Source organism: Salvelinus alpinus, chromosome 24 (assembly GCF_045679555.1).
Source record: "Salvelinus alpinus chromosome 24, SLU_Salpinus.1, whole genome shotgun sequence".
Taxonomy (NCBI): Eukaryota; Metazoa; Chordata; class Actinopteri; order Salmoniformes; family Salmonidae; genus Salvelinus; species Salvelinus alpinus.
Window position 1 is genome coordinate 7,757,385 of NC_092109.1, and position 17,643 is coordinate 7,775,027.

General features: G+C 45.8%; 1 protein-coding gene and 1 long non-coding RNA gene across 25 annotated transcripts in view; one reads left to right on the forward strand and one right to left on the reverse strand.

Annotated features, from left to right (window-relative positions):
- Positions 1-17,643, reverse strand: part of LOC139552065 (formin-binding protein 1-like) — a 105,244-nt gene that overhangs the window by 59,198 nt on the left and 28,403 nt on the right. For 9 of the 24 annotated variants that reach the window (XM_071363442.1, XM_071363455.1, XM_071363453.1 and 6 more), the window contains exons 1-2: positions 9,599-10,077; positions 4,096-4,211 (exon numbers count right to left, since the gene is read on the reverse strand). In XM_071363442.1, coding sequence (XP_071219543.1) covers positions 4,096-4,211; positions 9,599-9,628 — 146 coding nt within the window. In that variant the 5' untranslated portion in view covers positions 9,629-10,077. Of the gene's footprint in view, positions 1-4,095; positions 4,212-9,598; positions 10,079-17,643 lie in introns of those variants that run through there. The other 15 variants (XM_071363446.1, XM_071363444.1, XM_071363443.1 and 12 more) reach the window with 6 other exon arrangements.
- On the forward strand, positions 13,484-14,841 carry LOC139551932 (uncharacterized). Its single transcript, XR_011670334.1, has 2 exons — positions 13,484-14,001; positions 14,590-14,841. It is a non-coding gene; the product is annotated as an uncharacterized lncRNA (long non-coding RNA).

Below are 17,643 nucleotides of genomic sequence, written 5' to 3' on the forward strand. Positions count from 1 at the left end.
CAGCTCTCCAAATTCAGATTCAAAACCAGAGACAACATCCTGGTACCAGCTAGGAATGGTAGAGGAGAACACAGATGAAATCAAAACGCTCTCTGTGGTATATATACGTTTTCTAGCAGTTTCTGAAGCCAATTTGGCTCTAACGTTTGAACCACTTCAGCTATAAGCTATGACCCCCCCTGTTCCTGAAAGCTAAGAATCTCTGGAGCATGGATGTGTTTGTTGTTGCCTTCTATGAAGATGTAGTTAAATAGCCTTGTCATAGCCCGTCTAAGGACAGCCTTTCCACTCCCTATTTAATCTTGCTCTTGTGACTGACTGGGTTCGAACCAGGTCTCCTGCATGTCACAAGACCGTGTTAGCCCACTTAGATGAAGCCCAAAGGGATTCGTTCAGGAAGCGAACGCAAGTCCTCAAGTCTCGGTTACATTTCGCCCCTCTTTTGACCTCATACTCAGAGATCACGGCACCAACGTAAGTGACTGGGTTCGAAATCAGGCCTACTGCACAACAACAACCCTTTCTGTGGCAAACAGAAGCAGAAGGAGCGGTGCACTCCATTTAAGTAGAGTGCAACAGAGGCGGTTTGGTGGTCCATCCATGTGATGAGCAACCTCACAATTACCAGACTGATTCCCGCGTGTAGCGATCCATTCATGTAAGCTCGTGGGATCAGACTGCCCGTGAGGCTATGTAATGAACAACCTTGGCTGAGACATGAAGACGCGTGTTAGTTTGACCGACTGGGTTCTAACACAGGTCTCCTGTGCACTAGAAAATGCAACTTTCTTATCCCACGAGCATGGTCACAGTATCACCTGTGTTACACTTCACCCTCCTTTGACCTACTTGAAGAGATCCATCCAAGTAACAGGAACAATGGCCAGGCTTTAGCCTAGGCTTTAGCTCAACAGGCTAACACAGTCTCAGCCGAGTCAAATGTTCATCTTATAATGACTACCCTTGCTGTAGACTTGAAACCAGGGGCAGACTGGGACCAAAACCTGGCCCTGGCATTTTGAACACACCGGCCCATTCTTTTCCGTGCGGCCCCCATTATTAGCCAAATAACTTTATGCAAAAAACCCATGTTAGACAGGCCCACTGGGCGAAAAAAATGTACCAGTCTATCTGGCATTTGCACGAAATGCCAGATGGCCAGTCTGCCCTGCTTGAAACTAGAGTATGTCTAACACAAACTAACACATGTCAAACTAACACGTCTTCAGGTCTCAGGCAAGGTTCTCAACACATAAGCATGGATCACCAAACCGCGCCAAGTCACCTTGCTGGATTTTGAAGACTTGTATTAGTGTAGCAGATCATTTCAAAGTATCGCCCCTTGCGCAATTTAAAGTAGGCCCTTTTTTTTTTCTTTTTTTTTTTAAATAGCACGATGGGTTGAAATGCTTCAGGAGGGCGGTCACATGTGTTTTTCGGAGGCAGAAGTCCTAAGTTCGAGTCTCCATATGAGCTGAATCAGGGGGAAGCGGTATTCGCTAAGCAGGCAGCGTGACGTCCATTACAATGGTGCCACTGGACTCGGAACCTACAGTTGTGCTGGTTCAACCGCCGGGGTTGCTGTGGAGTGAGTTAAGGAGGTGAATGTAGCAGATAGCGATCTGTGAAACTCACTTATCAGCCTGAAGTGTCGCTCCTTGCACAATTCTCAATAGCGCGGTGGGTTGGAGTGCTTCGGGTGAGCGGTCACGTGTTTGCGAGGCAGAGGTCCTGAGTTTGAGTCTCGGTACGAGCTAAATCAGGGGGAAGGGGTACTCGTTAAGCAAGCATCGTGTCGTCCTTTACATGAACTTACCTTTATAGGCTTTAACTAAGTGGGCTAACTCAGTCTTGTGACACGCAGGAGACCGGGTTCTAACCCAGTCAAAAAGCAATATTAAATAGGGAGTGGAAAGGCTATCCTTAGAAGGGCTATGACAGGGCATTTCAACTATACTGAACAAAACTATACTAACACAAAATGCAATAATTTCAAAGATTTTTACAGTTCATATAAGGTCAATCAGTCAATTGATATAAATTCATTAGGTCCCAATCTATTGATTACACATGACTGGGAATACAGATTAGCATCTGTTGGTACAGATACTTTTTTTTTTAAACGGTACGGGCGTGAATCAGAAAACCTGTGGTCTGTGGACTGTTGTCCCACTCGTCTTCAATGGCTGTGCAAAGTTGCTGGATATTGGCGGGAACTGGAACACGCTGTCGTAGACGTCAATCCAGAGCATCCCAAACGTGCTCAAAGTTAAATAAAGGTTAAATAAAATTTAAAATTAAATTAAAAAATCCCAAACATGCTCAATGGGTGACATGTCTGGTGAGTATGCAGGCCATGGAAGAACTGGGACATGTTTAGCTTCCAGGAATTGTGTACAGATCCTTGCGACATTGGGCCGTGCATTATCATGCTGAAACATGAGGTGATGGCGGCGGATGAATGGCACGACAATGGGCCTCAGGATCTCGCCACGGTATCTCTGTGCATTCAAATTGCCATCGATAAAATGCAATTGTGTTCATTGTTTGTAGCTTATGCCTGCTCATATCATAACCCCACCACCACCATGGGGCACTCTGTTCACAAAATTGACATCAGCAAACCGCTCGTCCACACGACGCCATACACAGTCTGCGGTTGTGAGGCTGGTTGGCACTGAAATCGCTCCATAAAATACTATCTCTGTGTTACAGATACCAAAGTCAGACACATACGGAAACTAATTAGGTCATGTCGTGTGTGTGTGTGTATGTGTGTGTACGAACATGCGTGTGTGTGTACGAACATGCGTGTGTGTGCGCTATGCATGCAAACAGAGAGTGAGGAACTACTAGTTCTATTATCTCATTGGTAAAGGAAGATTTATCTAGAAAGAGAAGGAGGTGGGGTTAGGGGTTAGGGGTGCAGAGGAGGGGTGCTGGATGGGGGTTGGTCAGTAGTCAGTACTTAGAGTGCTTAGCCCTCTTATGGGCCCTCTCTAGGGAACGAGATAAGGGATTTCGGGGAAGATCCCTGCTGCTTGTTGTTGGGGTGTAAGAGGACTTAGGAAGAATATCCCCTCACCCCTACCCTCCTTCCTGGGGAACCAAATCCCAAAATGTGGGTTGATGGAATTTGAGGGGAGGAAGAGCGCAGGTTTAAAAGGGGGGCGGGACTAAACGACTGACACTTCCCCCGTGATTGGAAAAAAATAAATGTGGGTCAGCGCTGGCTGGGGATGACAATGATGATGCATCGTTACTATGGCAACACATGCCCCCAACCTGCCCCCCACCTTGCCGCCAACCTTACTTCCTCTCGCCTCCAGCGGAAAACAGCGAGAGAAAAACACTATCGTGTCAGAGAGAGAGAGAGAGAGAGAGAGAAATGAGAGAGTGAGACGCAGAGAGAGAAATGAGAGAGTGAGACGCAGAGAGAAACAAAGAAAGAGAGACCGAGAGAGAAACAGACAGCTAGAGAGAGAGAAAGAGAGAGAGAGAGAGAGAGAGAGACGAGAGAGAGAGAGAGAAACAAAGAAAGAGAGACCGAGAGAGAAACAGACAGCTAGAGAGAGAGAAAGAGAGAGAGAGAGAGAGAGAGAGAGAGAGAGAGAGAGAGAGAGAGAGAGAGAGAGAGAGAGAGAGAGAGAGAGAGAGAGAGAGAGAGAGAGAAGAGAGAGAGAAAGAGAGAGAGAAAGAGAGAGAGAAAGAGAGACAGACTACCGCTCCAGGCATCATTGTTCTGTTTATTTTTACCCTCCACCTGACTAAAGCTAACACCGCTGAGTCTGCCAGGCGCTCTGATACGACCTCACTAAAACCAACACAGTAGTGATGTGCTCACTGCAGGCTGAATGAGATGAACATCGTCAAACTGTCATTGACTTTGCCTGTGTGGAAGCATGACATGCTTGTTTTTAATGGCAGCGAAATATCTTATATGTTATAATTATGTTATACTCTGTACGCTGAAGAAAGCTGAGACTGAAATGATTAAATTATTAAAGAGTACTATCCATTTCAATCACTCGTGAAATATCTAGACAGAGGCCGAGACTTAAGGTCATAACTGGGCAAAAAAGAAACAGAACTCACCTAATCTGCTTGGCATAGTTGAATTCAATCTCCGATCGCTCTTTGACGAATTTGGTGTACCTCTCCACAAACTCGATGCCCGACTGTGTATGCTTCTCCAAGTTATCAAACTGATCCTGTAAACAGAGGAGCGAGAGAGAACAATGCAAGAATGAATATAACATCCCAATACAGTTTTAACGTTTTTGATGCTGCATTCTGAGATTTGGTTGGGGCAGCCATCTTGCCATCAAACCTCACCACAGTAGTTGCCAGGACCAAAAGTTGACTACATGACCTTTTCCATGTGTGTTGATAACGTGGCAACAGCTTTGAAATGTCAGGAGGTTTAACAGTTCCAGATAGCCATTATAATGGCTGTACATTGCCTACACAAATTACCCACAGCAACACTGTTTGTGCTAATATTTTCCCTTCTCAAAGGCCAGGGGTTTTACAGTCAACAATTAGACCTACTCTCTCGCGTTGCTGCCGACGCTTAACTTATCATCCAAGTCTATTTGGCACACCTGCCTTCTAATAAGGTAATAGGGTGAAACAGAAAGGGTTGAGGTAATTGAATTTAACAGTGGGTCTAGCCCAGCCTTTCTAACTTAGTGTTGTTTGTTTGTTAGTAAAAGTCTTATGGGCCTGGTACTTCTTGGAGCTAGCTGTACCGATTCCAAAGAGACTGTTTATTACCAGCCAAAGCCACCAATCAGACAAAAACGCTTGACTTACTTTATAGACTGTCTGATATGTGTAATTCATTTATTGGATGCCATTGTGAGGTTTTGGGGTTTCTTCTAAACAGCTAATAGTCTCTAAAATGAGATTCTGGCGCCCTGTAGTATTGCTGTACACTACTGGTTACACGCAGAAACACCTCCACTGATGAACTCCCTGACCCCACCATTTACACAAACACATTCAGCCTCCTCTTCAATTCCAAGTCAGAGACTTTCACTGTAGGCTACTTTTCGCCGACAGTGGAATGTATGACTATGGCCAGTGACGGTGTCTTGTGAAAGGCTAACCCCACAATGGCCTTGTAAATGATTCATAGGTTCATTCAGTTATTCAACCTAACCGTACTCATCTGTACCTTGGAGTTGAACAGGAAGCACGAGGTACATGATAGTCACACAAATCCTTTTCACGCATCGTCTCTCCTCTGTCATATAGCCTAAGTATGTGTAGAATAGAGAAAGACTTGATGATGCTGCATAATGTTATTAAAGCTAAATCAGCAAAAATCACCAGGTGGCAGGAAATATATAAATACCATACAAACAGGGTAGCCCCTATACAAGAGGAACATACACACCCCAAAAAATGGGAGTTCCTCAAGAGTCCATTGGAAGGGTGATGGTTCTACGTGGAACCATAATGACTCAAAGAACCATCCCCTTCAATGGTTCTTTGCAGTTCACAAAATGATCCTCCGCTCTTTTAGTGATAATTAAAATGCTGGGGAGGCGGCTCATTCGAATATTTTGGGGCGTGGTTTGCTCATCGTTCTTTTTGTGCAACAGGGAGTGAGAGTGTCTTTCCAGTTCATCTAATGTGTTGTGTTATGCCATCACATATTATATATATGTCTATGGCCAGTGATGGTGTCTTGTGAAAGACTTACGTATGGCCTTGTGTCAATTGAGAACGGTTGACTAAATCAGTCAGTGGTTCTCCATTTTTTCATCATGGGCCCCCAGCTGTTCCAGAGGTAGCTCACTGGATTAGACTTGTCAATTAACACAATAATAACACCTATGGAATTATTATATAGATATATATTGTATTTTACCCCCTTTTTCTCCCCAATTTCAGTCTTGTCTCATTGCTGCAACTCCCCAACGGGCTCAAGAGGCAAAGGTTGAGTCATGCGTCCTCAAAACATGACCCGCCAAACCTCACTTCTTCACACCGCCCGCTTAAGCTGGAACCAGCTGCACCCATGTGTCGGAGGAAACACTGTTCAACTGATGACCGGCCCGCCACAAGGAGTCGGAAGAGCGCAATGAGCCAAGTAAAGCCCCCCCGGCCAAAACCTCCCCTAACCACGCTGGGCCAATTGTGCGCCGCCCTATGGGACTCCCGATCACGGTTGGTTGTGACAGCCTGGGATCAAACCCGGGTCTGTAGCAGTGACGCATCAATCACACGATGCAGTGCCTTAGAACGCTGCGCCACTCGGGAGGCCCAACACCTATGGAATTGTTTTTTTTTTGTTAAAATAAAATAAAAATTACCCCCTTTTCTCCCCAATTTTCGTGGTATCCAATTGCTAGTAATTACTATCTTGTCTCATCGCTACAACTCCCGTACGGGCTCGGGAGAGACGAAGGTCGAAAGCCATGCGTCCTCCGAAACACAACCCAACCAAGCCGCACTGCTTCTTAACACAGCGCGCTTCCAACCCGGAAGCCAGCCGCACCAATGTGTCGGAGGAAACACTGTGCACCTGGCTCCCTTGGTTAGCGCGCACTGCGCCCGGCCCGCCACAGGAGTCACTGGTGCGCGATGAGACAAGGATATCCCTACCGGCCAAACCCTCCCTAACCCGGACGACGCCAATTGTGCATCGCCCCACAGACCTCCCAGTCGTGGCCGGCTGCGACAGAGCCTGGGCGCGAACCCAGAGTCTCTGGTGGCGCAGCTAGCGCTGCGATGCAGTGCCCTAGACCACTGCGCCACCCGGGAGGCACCTATGGAATTTTAACAATAAAATATGGTGCGGATCCAGGATTAAAAAAAACTGTATGGTTCTTCAAAATGATTTCCAAAGACGCTTTCAGATTCTCCATAAAGGTTCTATAAAGAACACAAAAAAATGGTTCTATATAGCCCCAAAAAGGCTTGTACCCATAGCGGAACCCTTTTTTGGTGCTATATAGAACCTTTAGTACGGACTCAGGAGAGGCAAAGGTCAAGTGCCATGTGTCCTCCAAAACACAACCCAGCTTAACCCAGAAGCACCAATGTGTCAGAGGAAACACCGTACACCCCGCCCACCACAGGAGTCGCTAGAGCGCAATAGGACAAGGACTAACCGGCCAGTCAAACCCTCCCCTAACCCGGACGACGCTGGGCCAATTGTGCGCCACCCAATGGGTTTCCCGGTCATGGCCACCTGCGACAGAGCCTGGACTCGAACCAGGATCTCTAGTGGCACAGCTAGCACTGCCTTAGACCACTGCGCCACTCGGGAGGCCACTATATATAACCTTTTTTAATGGCGCTTTATAGAACCTTAGGAAAGGGTTCCTTATAGCACCATTTAGAACCTTATGAGGATGGTTCTTTACTGAACCTTCAAAAAAGGGTTCTACTGTGTCACCAAAAAGGGTTCAACAACAGTTATAAGCCAAATAACCCCTATCTGGTAGTATTTAGATGTTTGAAATGTTTGTGTGTCGCTTACAAAAACATCACTACTGTAGTAGAGGATAACACACTCCAGCGCACCACAAAACATCACGTAATCATGCTTCTCTACAGCTACCATCCACTTACAGTATTCACAGTAAGAAATTCACCTTGGTATAGCTCCAACAGTCCCCCATCATCTGTAGTCCACCTCAACCAAACAAAATGAAAATGTCTCTCCTTCTCAACCCAACCAAAGCAGAATCCCCCGGTGCAGGATATTCCCCAACTGTCGACCGAGCTACTGTCCCAGTCAGCATGACAGGGTTCTTAGTGGGGGTGTCTTTTGTGGTGCTTTAATCTGTCGTTTTACACAGCCAGCCTGCTACAGTTAGCCTGCTACAGCTAGCCTGCTACAGTTAGCCTGCTACAGCTAGCCTGCTACAGTTAGCCTGCTACAGTTATTAGCTCATTGACACAGGAAGTGGATGTGGGTTCTGCAGTTTAGTATATGGGTTTGATGCCAAAAAATATATATTTTTGGGGGGACAGTTATTTTTTTCTGTAGGCTATCATTAGTGCTGAGCGAATAGTGCTTTTTTAGGTCGGTTCAGTCTCGGTTAAATTATTAACAAATAATCAAGTTTGGAGTTCAGTCTTCATTACATTTGTAAACGCTATGCATTATGTGGGTTGTAAAATGCTGTAAAAAAAACAAAACTGAATAAAACAATTAATAAAAGTCCCATGATGGTAGTGACTTCTCATTACTGCTTATTTATTCACATTGCTTTACTTTAATAAAATATTTCAGTTGAAGTGTATATTAAAATGTGTTTAATTTGATGACTTTATTGTTTCATTTCAAGTCATCTCATCTCTATAGAGCTGCTGCCTACGCTGTCTGACTAAATCACTATTTTACTAGTTCTTCAAAGTAAATAAGGCATACTATTATGACTGCTGAATACCAACTATCAATCACTGAGATCATGTATTTCCAGGTAGAGATAGCTCGCGAAACAACTGCTCTCTATCCCTCTCCATCGTACCGTCTTCTCTCCCTGCCCCACACTAACCTGATGTAGCAGGCATAAAAGAAACACATAGACCAGACAAATAGGCGTGCAATTGATTATGGTCATTGTAGTAAATACCATGTTTTCTGCACTGAACTACATTGAATATTGGCCTGTTGGAAACTACAACTCCCTACTACATCGCACAGTCCGGGCTTGATCTGATTTATCTTTTCTTTTTTTTTAACTGCACAATGTGCGCATTGAGCCCAGAAATAAAATGAACAAAATGGAATTCAATTAACCAACATTTTGGTTTATTGCTCAGCACTAGCTACCATTGTTATAGCCAGCATGAGGCCGAACGTGTTTTTACATAGGTAGGCGACATGATATCAATGGAAGGGAATGAATAACCGCATAAAAAACCTGTGATCGCAGGCTAGATAGCTACTGCATGTACAGTATGTAGCATAAAACATACTATGATCCCTATCTGAGGAAAACAAGGACAACAGCAGCATATATGTATTCGGTTGAAGGTTTACACACGAACATCCCTCAGTGGACCCACTCACGTGAAGAGAGTTGTAAAACATTTGGCTATTCTATTGGAATGAAAAGACATGCCCGTGTAGCTTCCTCTCATGTCATATTTATTTATTTCTTTTGTCTTTATCCCTCACCCCCCCCCCCCCCTCTCTCACGCACTCTCTGCAGCATGCTCTCCTCTTCCTTTCTCTCTCTGCTCCCTTCTTCATCCCTTCATCCCTGAAGCGGTGCGCGCCACTCGTTGCCAGCCTCTGTGCCAAATAGATGCAGCGGATCTCCTCACGGTGTTTGGTTCATTAAAACACTGGATAGCGGCCGCTCAACAGGGTCTCACCATACGAACACATAATGAGCTTCCTCCGAATGAAAACGGGCTATAATACAGAACTTCTCCACACCCCACTGCATCCAAACACACCACGCACCAACACGCACAAACATCCCCCTCACTCACACACGCATCCCCTCCACAAAAGTAGGAGGACCACTTTTGGAAAATGAATGTTTCAAGTTCTACCCTCTGGGATCGAATGCACATCTTGTCAATGTATTATTTGACCCAAAATACGTAGGCTAAGTCACATTACCCTTCTTAGTTGAGGCAGTTGAGGCAGCATGGTATCCTATAGTCGCAGGGGGGGGGGGGGGGGGAATCCACCCTTGTCCAACGTCAAAATCCAACCAAGGTCCAACTCTCCTCTGCCCAGAGTGGGAACAGCCAGTCAAAGCCTCACTGTGGTTAGGTTGGAAACGGTATCATTCTCCAGACAATACTGACGGTATCCAGTCCATTGAAAGTACACAGAAAGGGTTACCAAGGAAGTCCAGTGACCATTCGAAGGGTCAAGCGCACTATTCCTTGTCCCTATTCCCACCGAGGAGACCAGAATCTACCCTGGTGGTGTCTGAGAGAACGAGGGTCCCGGAACAAGAGAGAGAGATGCAGTACTGAGACACACACACACTCCTACACGCACTCTGCATCTGCGGCCAGCCGTAGCCTGGGAGCATGCAAGCTAAATACTCCGTCAGGCGTGAGGTGAACTCAGTGGGATGTCAGAGGAGGAATGATTCAGAGAGAGGGGGGAAAAAAAGAGGATAGAGGGGCGTAAAAGAGGTGGAGAAGAAAGAGAAGGAGGGGTTTAGAGGGAGGGGACTGGAGTGGAGAAAGAGGGAGGGGTTCACTTTGATGACAGATTACCGACATCCCCTCATTCATTACCTGGACAACACAAGGCAGGACTGTGGGGGACACTTCTGGGAAAAGATGTGTCACAATTGTGACACATGTGGTCTGAATACATGACTAAGAGGACACTTTCTACCGTCTAAGAGAGAGGTCAGAAAGACACGTGCGAAAGAGAGAGATCTCAGAAAGAGGAGAGAGAAGAAAGGGAGCGAATGGCTTTCCACTAGAAAGGGAAAAAAACACCTTGGCCAGGCGATTCCTACAGGCGGAAAAAGTGCTAATAAATTATGAATAACACTGCATATCAGAACAAAATATCAAGGAAAACTACAGAGAGTATAGGAATCTGTGTCAAAGGTGCACTCCAACATCACAGAGAACCATCACTGCAATTCTCTATTGCCTTGACACATCAAAACAACGTGTTTAGACAATCCAGAAGAGGCAGGGGGCAGACAGTCACAGCATATGTAGTCTCGCTCATCAGAAACTGGGCGCTCGGCTTCATTGTTTCCATCTATTTCTGAATCTGAAATCTACAGAAATTCCCTGTCAGCATCTGCCTTCGTGTTCAAAACCCCTCGCGCTGTCCCATTGTTTCATTCCCGAGGAAAACATCCTGACTCACGCAGTCCCTCGCTCTCCTCTCACCCCCTCCTCTCATTCTTTCCTCTCACCCCCTCCTATCCCATGGCCCCCTGCTCGTGCCCCACTTCTGTATCAGCTGTAACCTCTGACCTCATTTCCACAGCGGTCTGGGACAGGCACAGCCGTTCCTACACTTGTTGTTTCAGGCCTTGTCCGATCCACTATTGTACTGCACATCGGATCGGCCCATTTAATTATAAGTAGTCAAATCAACATACCGTGCCGTAGGCTATATCACCCCACTCCTCCATGAGATGTGAGAAGGCTTGAAATGAACAACAAAGGAGGCACTAAGAAGGCTAATGCTACATGTTACAAAAACGCACAAAGATGTGCTTGTTTGTGGTAAAGTAGCTTAGCAAAGGATTTTTTGAAGGCCTATGCCTACCTATACATCTCTATACTATTATATGGCTCTGTGTAGGTAGGCCTATGTACGGTCATGCCTATTGACAAGCAATCTGATTTTATATTTAATCCCATAGCTTGGTTTGGTCATCTCTCCAGGGCTGCTATTAAAACATACATGATTTAGCTTCTGAGTGCTCCTCAGCCTGACCTCTGTGCTACCCTTCTGTATCACTCCTGGTATTATCCAGGCTGATCTCTCTCTCTCTGCTACCCTTCTGTGTCACTCCTGGTATTATCCAGGCTGATCTCTCTCTCTCTCTGCTACCCTTCTGTGTCACTCCTGGTATTATCCAGGCTGATCTCTCTCTCTCTCTGCTACCCTTCTGTGTCACTCCTGGTATTATCCAGGCTGATCTCTCTCTCTCTGCTACCCTTCTGTATCACTCTTGGTATTATCCAGGCTGATCTCTCTCTCTCTCTGCTACCCTTCTGTGTCACTCCTGGTATTATCCAGGCTGGTCTCTCTCTCTCTGCTACCCTTCTGTGTCACTCCTGGTATTATCCAGGCTGATCTCTCTCTCTCTCTGCTACCCTTCTGTATCACTCCTGGTATTATCCAGGCTGATCTCTCTCTCTCTGCTACCCTTCTGTATCACTCTTGGTATTATCCAGGCTGATCTCTCTCTCTCTCTGCTACCCTTCTGTGTCACTCCTGGTATTATCCAGGCTGATCTCTCTCTCTCTCTGCTACCCTTCTGTGTCACTCCTGGTATTATCCAGGCTGATCTCTCTCTCTCTCTGCTACCCTTCTGTGTCACTCCTGGTATTATCCAGGCTGATCTCTCTCTCTCTCTGCTACCCTTCTGTGTCACTCTTGGTATTATCCAGGCTGATCTCTCTCTCTCTGCCACCCTTCTGTGTCACTCCTGGTATTATCCAGGCTGATCTCTCTCTCTCTGCCACCCTTCTGTGTCACTCCTGGTATTATCCAGGCTGATCTCTCTCTCTCTGCCACCCTTCTGTGTCACTCCTGGTATTATCCAGGCTGATCTCTCTCTCTCTGCCACCCTTCTGTGTCACTCCTGGTATTATCCAGGCTGATCTCTCTCTCTCTCTGCTACCCTTCTGTGTCACTCCTGGTATTATCCAGGCTGATCTCTCTCTCTCTCTGCTACCCTTCTGTGTCACTCCTGGTATTATCCAGGCTGATCTCTCTCTCTCTGCCACCCTTCTGTGTCACTCCTGGTATTATCCAGGCTGATCTCTCTCTCTCTCTCTGCTACCCTTCTGTGTCACTCCTGGTATTATCCAGGCTGCTCTCTCTCTCTCTCTGCTACCCTTCTGTGTCACTCCTGGTATTATCCAGGCTGATCTCTCTCTCTCTCTGCTACCCTTCTGTGTCACTCCTGGTATTATCCAGGCTGATCGCTCTATCTCTCTCTCTGCTACCCTTCTGTGTCACTCCTGGTATTATGCAGGCTGATCTCTCTCTCTCTCTCTGCTACCCTTCTGTATCACTCTTGGTATTATCCAGGCTGCTCTCTCTCTCTCTGCTACCCTTCTGTATCACTCCTGGTATTATCCAGGCTGCTCTCTCTCTGCTACCCTTCTGTATCACTCTTTGTATTATCCAGGCTGATCTCTCTCTCTCTCTGCTACCCTTCTGTATCACTCTTGGTATTATCCAGGCTGATCTCTGTCTGTCTGTCTGTCTGTCTCTCTCTCTTCTCTCTCTCTCGCTCACAATACTGTATCACTCCTGGTATTATCCACGCTGCTCTGCCTTTTATATCAGACAGAGTGTGGACAGCAGCCAGCTTCCATAACATACATTAGCTATCCACCACTAGACTACTGCTGCTGTGCATGAGAATGGACTTTCTGGCTGCATCCCAAACCACTATTCTTCTTGTTCCTCCTCTCTCTCTCTCTCTTCCTTCTTCTCCTCCTCTTCCTTCTCCTCTCTCCTTAGCCCCTTACTGTAATCTAACATGGAATGAAAGGTAAAATATAACTTCTGTTGGCACTGACAAATAATGCAATGACTTTGCATAAAGCCCCCAAGGCAACAACCTGGCTAGTTTCTACACTTGTTTTTCAACCACAGAGGGTGGTAGAGGGTAACAATGCCCCCATTATGCTGGCCCCTGAAGGTGGCCAGCAACATTTAGATAGGGTCTGCAAATCATTGACTACTGCCAAGTATTTTGGAAAGCTCTCTCTCTCTCTCTCCCCTCTCCCTCCCTCCCTCCCTTGACATCTCAACTCTCCAGAGAGACTGCTGTTGTTGCTTCTGTTTAATCTCTGTTCAGAACAGAACGCCAAAGAGCCGCAATCTCCCAGAGACAAGACGTGTATAATAACGGCCCTGTAAGCTCCGACATAGGAGGATTCACCACGACAGGCCTTGGAAGAAGAAAGACAACAACTTCGGATGAACCGTTTGACACGGCGCCCTCTCTTTTTGACGGGAGAGAGGCCACGAGGAAAGATAAGGAAATCGTCCATCCAGAACCTTCCAAAAGAGGGAGCGCAAACTAAATGAAGCCAGATCTAAAGAAACCTCCTCTATAAGCTTTTTAGATTGCGATTCCGATTATTTTATTGGCACCTAACTCCAGGTTGGTGGTTTGCTGTTTTCCCTTTCATACCAATGAAATACTGTAGTAGACCAGGCAGACTCACAAACCCTGCTGATCATTACAGGCTAGGACTAGTCTGTCTCATACCTTACCATACGTTACAATCCAAATGTTGTAGCCTGCCCATCCACAACCAACTACCTCCAACCCTTCTTTACAGGTCAGTGTTTTCAATAAATGGAAAGCTGTGCCCAGTGGGAAGAGGAATTCAATAGGCCACTAGACAGAGAGAGGGGAGGGGTCAGTGTTTAAGGTTGAACAGGGCAGCTGAAATAAGGGAACGCTATCTAATAGCCTGTTAAGTAGTTGTCCAAGTGAGCAAGAGTCATGGACCTACATGTTTCTGTGGGTCACAAAATCTTAAGGAAACATGCACACACACACACACACACACACACACACACACACACACACACACACACACACACACACACACACACACACACACACACACACACACACACACACACACACACACACACACACACACACACACACACACACACACACACACACACACACACACACACACACACACACACACACACACACACACAGCAGGTGCTAAAGATAGGCCTACACATAGTTAGCTTATTATCGCATAGTCACAGAAATGTCATAAATGGGAGTGAGTCTACAAAACACTGTGCTTTCAAACACATCATCTGCACTCTGGAGTCAAAATCTAGCCTCTATAAAACTGTTATTCACATGTATCAAGTTATTTGTGTTTTTTCCTATGGTGTAGGCTGTAGGGCCTCCCGAGTGGCCCAGCGGTCGAAGGCACTGCATCGCAGGTGACTACCTCATGAAGCTGGTGGAGAGAATGCCAAGAGTGTGCAAAGCTGTCATCAAGGCAAAGGGTGGCTACTTTGAAGAATCTCAAATATAAAATATATTATGATTTGTTTAACTTAGTTGTTATTTCTTAGTTTTGATGTCTTCACTATTATTCTACAATGTAGAAAATAGTCAAAATAAAGAAAAACCCTTGAATGAGCAGGTGTGTCCAAACTTTTGACTGGTACTGTGTGTGTGTGTATATATATATATATAGGCCGTCATTGTAAATAAGAATTTGTTCTTAACTGACTTACATAGTTAAATAAAAAAAATATGAATACCACCAGTAATAATGTATTTTTATTTTATTTAACTCGGCAAGTCAGTTAATTAAGAACAAATTCTTATTTTACAATTTACAATGAAGGCCTACACCGGCCAAACCCGGACAACGCTGGGCCAATTATGCACCAACCTATGGGACTCCCAATCACGGCAAGTTGTGATACAGCCTGGAATCAAACCAGGGTGTCTGTAGTGACGCCTCTAGCACTGAGATGCAGTGCCTCAGACCGCTACGCCACTCGGGAGCCCAATAATATCATGCAGACAGAAAACATTAACAACCAGAAGTAGCATCGTCTCCCACTGTTCCTCCAGAAATAATAGTCATACCACAGGACACACGTGGAGAGAGAGAGGGGGACACCAGATGTCCCAACAGAGGTGACACAGAGAGACAGAGGGGACAGATGTTCTGCTGGGCGGATAGACAGGAGGACAATGGGACTATAACTAACGAGGGCTTAAAAGTCATTGTCTCAGTCAGAGATCCTTCACATCATAGTAGAATAGAATAGAAGTATGTAGTAGAATAGAAGTGTGGACCAGATGTTATGAGTAGGGCTAAGAGGAGACTTTCCTGACCGTATGACCTGACAAGGAAAAATGTATTGGCTATAGGCCTAACTCCAGCCCAGAGGTTTTCCTGGTCAGTTCACATGGTCAGAGACAAACTCCCGGCCCTTGTTACGAGGAATAAGTAATTCCACTGAAAAGTATCACAAAGTATTAAGATTAGGCTGATTAGGGTGATTTGGTTTCTTCTAAATAATAGACCAGGATAATAATCAGGAATTCGATCCTGATCTTAGCATCTTGAGGAAAGCTCCCCAGGTCTTCGTTGCTGAGATACTGAACTACTGGACCTATGCACCAAGTCATATGATGTAGCCTAAAGTCCTTAGGACTTGTGGTCCTTACAACTCATTATCTAAACTAAACATACAGCGCAAACGGTGAGCGCCACAGGCCAGTATACCAGTGTCAGTTTCATCGCTGTTTTGCTAACAGGGACAAAGTACTTTCCTAATACGGCATTATCTTTGATCTCTTATAGCCTAAATGTCATATCTATTTCACAAGAGTGGGAGGTGAAAGGGGGGGGGGGGGGGGTTAGGTCTTTTTAAGAATATCTCTCAACGAGAAACTCTGATGAACAATAAATCCCTGATCGGTTGGTTGGTTGGTTGTGTAAAAGCCCCCCCCCCCCCCCCAATCGGTCATTAGCTCGTTGTGATGAATACCCCATTGGTGCTAACAAGTCTACATGCACCGACAGAAGTTCTGGTCCTTGCCTGTCTAATAAACTACAGGAGTATAGAGGGAAATGTCTGATTGCTCAGTAGTTTTCCTATTCTAAACAACCAACAAATGTCACGTCATGACATATAACACTCTCTCTCTCTCTCTAACACAAAGGCACAGTAGGGCAGAGAGGAGAGTTGTACTCTGCAAAATAGTTGTTTTGTTTCCTCCCTGCCCTATCAATGCATTCGGCTACTCCAGCGTGTCTCACAAGTATTGGGCGTCCGACCACCAGGGCAAATATTTAGTGGGAGATGCCGACCTGGGTCCCGAGCACACAGAGGCTTTGTCCAGTGGACTGGGTAGGAATAATAATCTCCACTGGAGGACTCAGTAACCCCTAGGCGGAGGGGGACACACACACACACACACACACAAAGGGACACAAACACCACACACACACACACACAGGGCTCCACTGGACAGTGAGTATCACCACAAACATTTGCCTTGCTGAACTAAAAAGGCACAAAAGCACTTTAAGTGCCCCCTTCAACCCCATCGCCCCCCGCCCTACTCCCCCTAAACAATGACTTCACACAAGACTGTAATCATTAACCTAGACTGAACCTCTCCCTTCCTTCCCTTCTCTTGATGTGGCCGTTTCAGCCTGTTCTGAACCACAAGCAATGACTCCTCATCACCCTGACTAAAACCATCTCTGATCTTCCCCATGCATTATAAAAGCCTATATGGCGATTAGAATGTAAGTTCGCCCTTAATACTTAGCCTCCTATAAGCATACTTTTGTTTCAGCTGTCGGAGACTTTTACTCCAGCCAGTTGAGCTGTTGATAAAGTATTCAAAGCGGTCCTCTAAAAATATGTACACACACACATCCTTTTTTTTTGCATAAACGCAGCTGGCTGAGTGTGCTGACATCAGCATGTGTGTTAGCGCTGTTGTTTGCATGCCGTGCACATATTTATAGAAACATGACCATGGCTAGTCATGGTGTGTCTGTCCACACGTGCGGGCTTGCTTTGCATGTGTACTTCCGTGTGTGTATACTCAACAGAGTGGGTCCTGTAAAAGGCTACGCTTTTCCCCATTTCTCATAGAGATTATACTGTCAAAATCACACCACTGTTTAGTCAGTCAAACCCTTCACCAATGTTGGTTCGGGTTGAGTCTGAGCTGTGCATCACCTCACTGGCCTCTTCGCCAATCTCCTCTCTCTAGTGGAGAAACAGGAAGTTGCTACTGTTCTGCTGTTAGCAGGGCTCTAAAGTGAGGCCATTGTGGTCGCATATTCTCCGAAATATTTAGCTGTGCTACTTGGAATTTTATTTTGGGAGCACCAATACGACTAGGAGGGGGGAAAAAATCACCAGGAATAAACAATAATAATTGTTATGATCAGGCTTTGCTG